Genomic DNA, 8,546 nt, shown 5'->3' on the forward strand with positions numbered 1-8,546 from the left:
ATTCCAGTGACGTATCCTTAATGGAAAAACACAATCACAATTGTTTATAATTCATTTTTATTTGTTAATTTCTCTGCATGGGTGTCATTTGGGTGGGTCCATCATAGAGTATGAAACATTTAATTGATCCTATGCCTGTTTAAATGGGTATTGTGTTCTGACACAGAAATAGTGTCTCCGGTTCAGTGACTTTTCAGTATCGAACCCGTTATTAATTGGTTTCTAACAACATTCCTGTTTTGTTTACCTTTACTCATCCAGGATGTTATATGTGTGTTGCTATAGCAGGTGTCCTCTGCTGCGTGATCATTTCATGATAGTAGTGCAGATCTGGACGTGTTTTGTCCCTGGCCTGGATGGAGAAGGTGGAAATTCTGGTTATTCACTCAGGTAAAATGTCCCTCTGCCAGTCTCAAGCAACCACATCCTATCATTTGTTTTGGTTGTCAAAACCACCAGATAATGCATGACTAATCTAGTGGGGATTGTGACAGCCCCGGGGGCTCTGCCAGGGTATTTGTGTTTGTGTCTGTCTTTATATTTCAATACTGAAAAATCTTTTGTCTTTATAGATACTATAAAATTAGAAAAGCATTAAATTGCTGCAGAAATTAAAAACACCTACAGTATGATTTATGCAATGCTAATTATTGAGTTATGTCACTTTCAGCACTTTAAAATGCATATGCTTGTTACAGGATGTGAAAAAACTGGTTTTACTCCGAGACAGTGAAAATGCATGATGAAAGTTTACGATAGAGCTACAGATCTCTGTTCTTGGCTGTGATTTGAAGAGTAGGAGGAGTTTCTTGTTAGATGCTTTTTTTTTTTCTTTTTTTTTTTAAAGTCCCTCAGAGAATCAAACAACAACATCTGAGTTCTGTTTATCATGTTTCATTCACTGAGTTAATGTAATAAGAATTTGGTTGTGGATACTATCAGTCATACACATGAATAAACTCATAGTTATAGTTATTAGATATAGTACTTATAACATACCACATTATAAGTACTAAATATCATAAAAGATTACCATATTCAACAGGATTCACTTAACATTATTTTATAATATCGGATTTACCCATGAGCCATGTTTGATTTTTAGTAGGAACAAACAATATTTTGACCCCACATTGGTAGTTGTATAGGCCAATCTTTTAAAGCCCACCTGTGGTGAAAATCAAGCTTTAAATGTTGTTTATATGTCTATGGTTTTTAAAATATGCTTTAAGACAAACCATGTGCAAATTCATAAGTCAACATCATTGCTGGGGATTTTATTATGAGTATTTTTCTTATTTTTCCAAAAGTCTATGGGGAAAATGCATTGTTTTTCGATCGAGGGAATCCATACCCATTTTGTCCTACAAAGTGACGCCATCGCTTCGGGCACTCTATTGACCCCTATATGTTTTAACATGTTGAAGACCTTTTTCAAACACAAAACAAGTCCCTATTTCATTTCTGGAAGCCGGGCTAAACGAGCAGTTACTGGATTCAGATATCAAATACAGACATTAAAGAATACAATGAAGCAATTCAGTAATCACACTGGTAACTTCTATTACAAAGTAAAATCTCACAAGCCTAGAGAAGTCATTTTTGATATTTAGAGACTCATGAAGCAGCAGTGGATTCCAATCCACCCCCTTCACTCGTGAAGAGCGCTCATATGAACGCTTCAGATACCAGTTGCTGTGTGCATTCATGTTTAGAAATTAATTCAGTTAATCTATTAAATACAACAATCTTTATTACTTTTACTTTGACATGCACAATACACACATCCAACTGATCATTAAAATCCATTGATTATACCAATTGTAACCTCCTCTATTCATTTAATCGATAGTTTTTAATAAACACACAATGTTAAGAATTATAAAAGTTTAATAACATTTCACAGCGTAACAATGTGCAAATACATGCTGGTACAGTACAGCTATATAGGCTACTTTTTCAGTAATCCATAAATTGTGACTAAAACATTTAAATCAATGTATAATGATTTGGAGCAAGACATCATTGATTACATGCTTTTCAAAATGAAATACACAATGACAGTAAAGTTGTATATACACAGTATATAAAGTATCTCATACTGTTAGAATTATAAAAAGTGCGGAGCCTTTAAAGGGACATGAAGAAAAAAGGGAGATAGGAGTAAACATTATTGTCAATGCTATTGAGTTCGCTGGCAATTGTTTTGTGTTCCCCCGAGAAACTTTGCGTTTGCTTACAAAGAACACATACTGTAAGATGTGTGAGCAAATGCAAAGTTTCTCCAGGGAACACTAAAGTGTTTTGAGGAGGAAGCGCAATAGCATTTACTTACTTTTCCTCCCATCTCATATTTTTTCCACCCCCATGTTCCATTAAGGGGAAAAAAGTGCAGCTTTAAAGAGGTTAAAATACATGAACATTTTTTTTTACCACGATTCAGTTCCAGTTTTTACCACCTTCAGTTCATACTTGTTATAATGTAATACTTGACTCTTGTTCTTGACATAATCAAACATAATTCTTTAAATTTATATAGCACTTTTCTGGGTACTCAAAGCGCTTTACAAAGGGGTAATCTCCTCAAACACCACCAATGTGCTGCATTACGCGACGGCAGCCATATTGCACCAGAATGCCCACCACACACCAGCTTACTGGTAGAGAGGAGACAGGACTAATACCCACTACAACTTATACAGTTTTATGTACATACAATAGTATTTATACTTATAATTATAGATCTCTGAATTTAGTGACTTGCTTATATATCTGTATTTCTGTGTCTGTTAGCAGGTCATCGAAGGCCAGGATTTGATCCCCCTTATGGAATAGATGTGAATCCTAGATTTGCCGACAATCAGACACACTGGAGAGGAAAAGGATCAGAGACAAAGAACAATGAGAAACATAATACAATGTAAGTTCTTCTTTTGTACTCATGTTCAAGTTTTCTCTATTCGGATACAACTGTAATAACTAATTATTTATAAATGAGAGTGGTACCATGATTTGGCTTCTTCCTGTTTCAAGATCAGGTTTTTTCAGACTGTTTTGACGAACGCAGATCTTCTTCTCAACATGTGTTCGTATTTCACTACAATTAGAAATTTACATTGATGATACTCAAGCAGATGCCACATTTTTCACAACCTTAGTGCTAAATATAGCTGAAAATCAAATGGCAAAAAAAAATATATAGAAATTGTTTCCTTGGTCCCACTTTATATTAAGCGTCTTTAACTATGATGTACAGTACTTACATTTAAACAAATCATTTGAAACGATGCACTTATTGTGTAAGTACATTGTAAAAAAAATCTGCATGTAATTACAACTGAATATAACAAATAACAAATTACAATGATAGTGTTGACCCTTCTCTTACACCTCAAACCACTTTTAAGCCTATCCATATGACCAAACCTGTCCCTAACCTTACCCGTATCCCACCTTAGCAAGAGTGTTTTGCAATACAGCATGAACATAAAAAGCACACTGTACGCAACTATTAATATTTTTTGATGTACGTTTTTAAAGACGCCTAATATAAAGTGGGTTTATTTTAGGCGTCTAATGGGACTAATTAATGGACTAATGGGTGAGAAGTGTGAACTGAAATGATAAAAATTACCTCTTGTTTAAAGGCGCCTCGACCTTCTCTGTAGAGGCACAGTTCCCATTGGAGTTGAGGAGATGAGGCAGAGAATGTCTCTCATCTGCACTCATTCTAAGGAAAAAGGTAAGAAAGTGAAATAACAATGACATCATTCAGACATATTCAGCAGAAAAACACAGTTCAAAGCCGCCATGATGACAGCAAAACTGCATTAAAGTCAAAATGTACCGTTTATTATCATCGTCCGTATCATGGTTGACGGCACCATTGCACACAGAAGACTCGTGGCCATTAATGGAAGTGCTGAAAAAGACAAAATAATAATAAAAAATTATTAACAATGTATTTTAAACTAAAGGTTTAAAGATAATTTAGTGTTGAACAAGGCTCAAACAATGATAGAACGATAGTTGTTTAATCGTTCTAGTTAGAGATGATTGCTTCTCTCTAGTATCAAGAGTCTAAAACAATGCTAAAACTTAGCATTCATCCACGATGAGCAAGACATTTCCAAACAACAAAACAGAATGTTCAACAATGCTAAGATAAGAGTTGTTTTGTAGTCTTTCAATAAACAAAGAATTACATCTATGTGTAGCATCTGAGCCTCAGGGGAATGAACAATGTGTCAGACGGCAACACGCACTGAGTTAACTGTATCTTGTGCAACTAACACAATAGTGCAATGTCATGAGGTGAATAGAAGACTTCAAAATTACTTTGTCTGTATGCATGCAGTGTCCGTCTCCTGTTGGACATCTTCCAACGCCATTTGCCTAATCAGGAAAGACCACAATTTAATTAAATGTCTCAGACAATTGCATTTTATCAACAGAGTACATTTCACATTTCACTATGCCAGTTAAGGGGAAAACACCTACACTGATGCCATGACCATGTATTCATTGTTGTCCTCTGGAGCTTCATCCTGTTTCCCGTCCTTCTCATCTTTATCCTCGTTAACTGAAATCTGTCGAATTGAAGTGAGTTTTTGTCATATGGAAGTTTAAAAACATTGCAAAGAAGCAAATGTAAATTTGTAAAACCTTGAGCTCTACTGGTACTGGAGGTTCGCTGAACTTGCGAGGATAGTCATAATGGCCTGGGGTTGGTGGAGGAGATAACATTAATTCAGGTGCTGACCATCTTTCATCAGACAGACCTTCAACCTTTTGTTCTGAACCGTTCAGAGGTGCAGATGTTGATCTACTTCTGTTGTCCTGAGGGGAAAAAAAACGATGAGCAACCCCTCAAAAGTTTTCACACACTTAGATTTTTTTGTTTCTTAGGATGTTAAAAGTAATTGTATGAAGTTATAATAATATTACAAATTACAAAGAATTTACAATATAATTAAAAGAGAGCGATTAGAGAGAAATATTTTAATGTTTACCTCAATGGTGTTAAATGTATGTCTTTGTTTATTTGATTTTGCGGTATTCAGGGCTTTGCACCAACCATCCACATCATCACTGAAAATACCAGAAAACATTTACCACTAATGTTTTGGCTGAAAAAACATCATCAGTTGTTTTGAAATAAAAATTAAAAGTTTAAACAACTTATTTTAGAAGTATAATGATTACTGCTCTTCTAAACCAAGTCACTTCATGAAGACTTGTATTATTATTTTTTGCTGGCTTTCATGGAACTATGCGTGACGGCAATGCGAGATATGGTCAAAATGATGGTTGCAAACCTGTTTTCTCCAATAAGAAAATAGTCTCTGCTGTGTGTGTGTGTGTCGTCTTCCACCCTCAAGAACAGCACAGAGGATGGAGGACACTTGAAGTGTTTCTGAATCCAGTCCCGCATCGGATGTGTCTCTAGGCCAGTAAACATCAAGGTGATCCTTTAAAACAGTAAGACTTTCTCATTATAGTGTGAGAATATTGTTTTTATTTTTTTAAGTGTGATAGTGTATTACTTACTTAGAAAGGTTTATCTCTCCCACAGGTTTGTCTCTCTTTTCGTTGTTTGTGTAATATGTCAGATGGTAGTCGTCTTCGCCCGTCTTGGAGAGCACAAAGAAACGGCGTTTCCAGGATTTCTGTGGCAGATATACCAGGTAAAACTGTTAAGTTTCATGAACATAAAAACTGTCTTTGACAGACTGCAGATATTTAAATTTCAACTTGAAATGCAATATGAGACGTACAAAGGTTTTTAATAAGGCCGGTTGACCAGGGGACTTGTGCAGGTATCCAGTGTACACTTCCTCCAGCATTGCTGGTTCTTTGTAAAACTTTGCAGTTGCTGCTGCAGAAACGTGAATAATACGGATTAAACATACATAATGACAAATTAAATTGAGTGGTAGGCTTTCTTGATTATAACATTTATCATGAGGTATTAAACTTACTTTTATTTTTGAACATGTTCATGCCGTAGCTTTTGTGCTAAAATAGATGTGAAATGTTTAAGTTGTTTTACTGTAAGCACTGACATCAGATACAATCGTATTTAAAAAAAACATTTGATTTTGTAATATATATATATATATATATATATATATTCAGTGAAATGTCACCACAAAAATAAAAAAAATGCAATGGAAATGCATCATCCATATTTCATTCATAATGAATAGTATCAGCATTATTTCTTTAGAATTATCATATCAGTAGCGACATTCTATAATATTATTGTCTTACCTTGTGTCTCGGTAAAAATAGTGTCCTCTGAAAAGTTATTCAGCTCTCTCAACGTGTGTTATGATGGCAGACTAGGAGGAAGCTCAATGCCTTTTGTTCCTTTATGCTCCAGTTCCAGTTATGCTGCTAGCAGGAGGAGTTTCTGGTCATATTTAAGCTCAGGTTTCAAGGTTCCTCCCTATTGATTATGTCAGTTATTTGTTTGGGGAAATTACTAGACAAACAAGACGATCATAAAGGCTTTGTGGTATACTGGAAAACGTTATACTACAAAAAAGTAGCTTCTCTGAGCATATGCAGGAAAATATAACTGAAATATGTACAAATATACACTGAAACCTGACAAATTTTTCCATTATATATAGTGCAGAATAACCCTAACCCATTATATATATGAAGAGTTCAGATGCAAAAGCCTCTAAGTGCCATTTGAAATTTTCTTCTAAAATGACCATTTTTATCAAGCTTGTATATTTAAGTAAAGTAATTTCACTTAAATGACAATTAATAGGTAATCTTCATTGCCATTTAAGTGAAATTACTGAACTTAAATATACAAGCTTGATAAAAATGATCATTTTAGAAGAAAATTTCAAATGGCACTTAGAGGCTTTTGCATCTGAACTCTTCATATATAGCAGAATATAGTGATTTTTGTGGTTAGAAGCTCCCGGTTTCCCATAGACATGCTGGTATATATATATATATATATATATATATATATATATATATATATATATATATTAATCGATGATTAAAGTGAATAAGATAGCCTTGACAGCTGATTTTCTCGAGTTCCACAACTACTGAAGAACTTGATAATCTAGATTTCTTTTTATAATAAAAAAAGTCTGGGTCAAGGGTCCCTGAGAATGTAAAGATTGAACTTTATTGTATCATTGATTAGTGTATATACGTAAGGAAAGGGGTGCTTTTCATTGTTGCACTTTGCTTATTCTTGGCATAAAAATACATGCAAATCTCCGACCTGGCACTGATTTATCCCATCTTGCATTTGAATGCACCGATACAGATCAATTGATTTTGAGGACAAATTGGAACATTTTACAGTAAGCAAAACTTTTAACATAAGAAACCTTAAGAATCGAAAGGCTAAATATCTTACAAAAATCTTTATTTTACTTTGCAATCGTAGGATTACAAATTTATCAAAATGTTTAATTAGGTTCCAATACAATAGAATATAAACTGAGAAAGTTATGTACATTGTGTTTTACATTTTAAGGTTATGATGATGATGATGATGACATCACCTGTTAAGCATGAGAATCTTGCTAGTCCTGGTCTCTCTATTGTAAGTTAAATGAGTCAGATTACTGAGACTCCTACCCTTTGCTTTGTCTCCGTGATAATGTTACGTTTTGAGAAAACTAGCCAGGCTGATTGGATTAGCCTCTCAAGGCTCTGAATAACTGCTATGCCGATGAGATCAGGGCTGGGGAATTTCCAGTAACAAGCTGAATCCTATGCCTCATCTGCATGCTTTTGTTTCAGTGTCTCCACCTTTGTGTAACCCCTCCCCCTTGAAAGTTATATCAACTAAAATGTATACTGCTTTAGTTAGACTTGGCTAAGATTTTTGGATGACGCAAACTACAGCGATGCAAAAGAATCCTGCTTAAAAGATACAACCAAGTCTCCTGGTCTTCGCTTCTGAGTTCCTACACTTTAGAAGAAAAAGGTTTTCAACACAATGCACAATAAAGTTGTGTATATATGCAACTCTTCATTCAAATTCATTGATTATCCCTTGTTTCTCTGAGCTCTAATATTTAAATCCCTAGTTTAAGTGACAATCACACACAATCAAGGGTTAAGAGTTATGAAATTTTAATAACAATTCACAGTGTAACAATGTGCAAATGCTTTTGTAGAGAATAATTAATCAATAAATTAGGTAGTCTACATCTTCAGTAATTATAAATCTAAAGAGTGACTGAAACATTTAAATCAATGTATAATGATTTGGAGCAATACATCATTGATTGCATGCTTTTCAAAAGGAAATACACAACGACAGTAAAGTTGTATATACACAGTATATAAAATATCTCATACTGTTAGAAATGTAAAAAGTGTAGCTTTAAAGAGGTTGAAATACATGAACAGTTTAGAACATTTTTCACAGTGAGTTAACCTTCATAATTGTAAAAATACTTGACTGAATCTTTCTACCACTCGTACAGTTTTATGTACATATACACTCTAAATGTTATCAATTTCTTTCACTCAGTGGTATTTTGATGTCGGTG

At 34.3% G+C, this 8,546-nt stretch overlaps 1 protein-coding gene across 3 annotated transcripts; it reads right to left on the minus strand.

The window, feature by feature from the left end:
* Positions 1-1,883: 1,883 nt before the first annotated feature.
* On the minus strand, positions 1,884-6,400 carry LOC120474598 (uncharacterized). Of its 3 annotated transcripts, none has more exons than XM_039665020.2 (13): positions 6,274-6,400; positions 5,982-6,018; positions 5,778-5,875; positions 5,551-5,669; positions 5,319-5,471; positions 5,013-5,091; positions 4,666-4,839; positions 4,501-4,589; positions 4,339-4,395; positions 3,848-3,922; positions 3,635-3,730; positions 3,007-3,097; positions 1,884-2,869 (listed from the first exon to the last, which is right to left on the minus strand). In XM_039665020.2, the coding sequence occupies exons 2-13, from the start codon at positions 6,001-6,003 to the stop codon at positions 2,861-2,863; spliced, it is 1,062 nt and encodes a 353-aa protein (XP_039520954.2). In that variant the 5' UTR covers positions 6,004-6,018; positions 6,274-6,400; the 3' UTR covers positions 1,884-2,860. The 3 variants fall into 3 exon arrangements, with proteins under 3 accessions (XP_039520954.2, XP_039520953.2, XP_088978351.1); XM_039665019.2 differs by having other exon boundaries at positions 5,778-5,878; XM_089122225.1 differs by lacking the exon at positions 5,982-6,018 and having other exon boundaries at positions 5,778-5,878.
* Positions 6,401-8,546: the final 2,146 nt, after the last annotated feature.

Source organism: Pimephales promelas, chromosome 17 (assembly GCF_988280905.1).
Source record: "Pimephales promelas chromosome 17, fPimPro1.hap1.1, whole genome shotgun sequence".
In the NCBI taxonomy this organism is placed as follows: domain Eukaryota; kingdom Metazoa; phylum Chordata; class Actinopteri; order Cypriniformes; family Leuciscidae; genus Pimephales; species Pimephales promelas.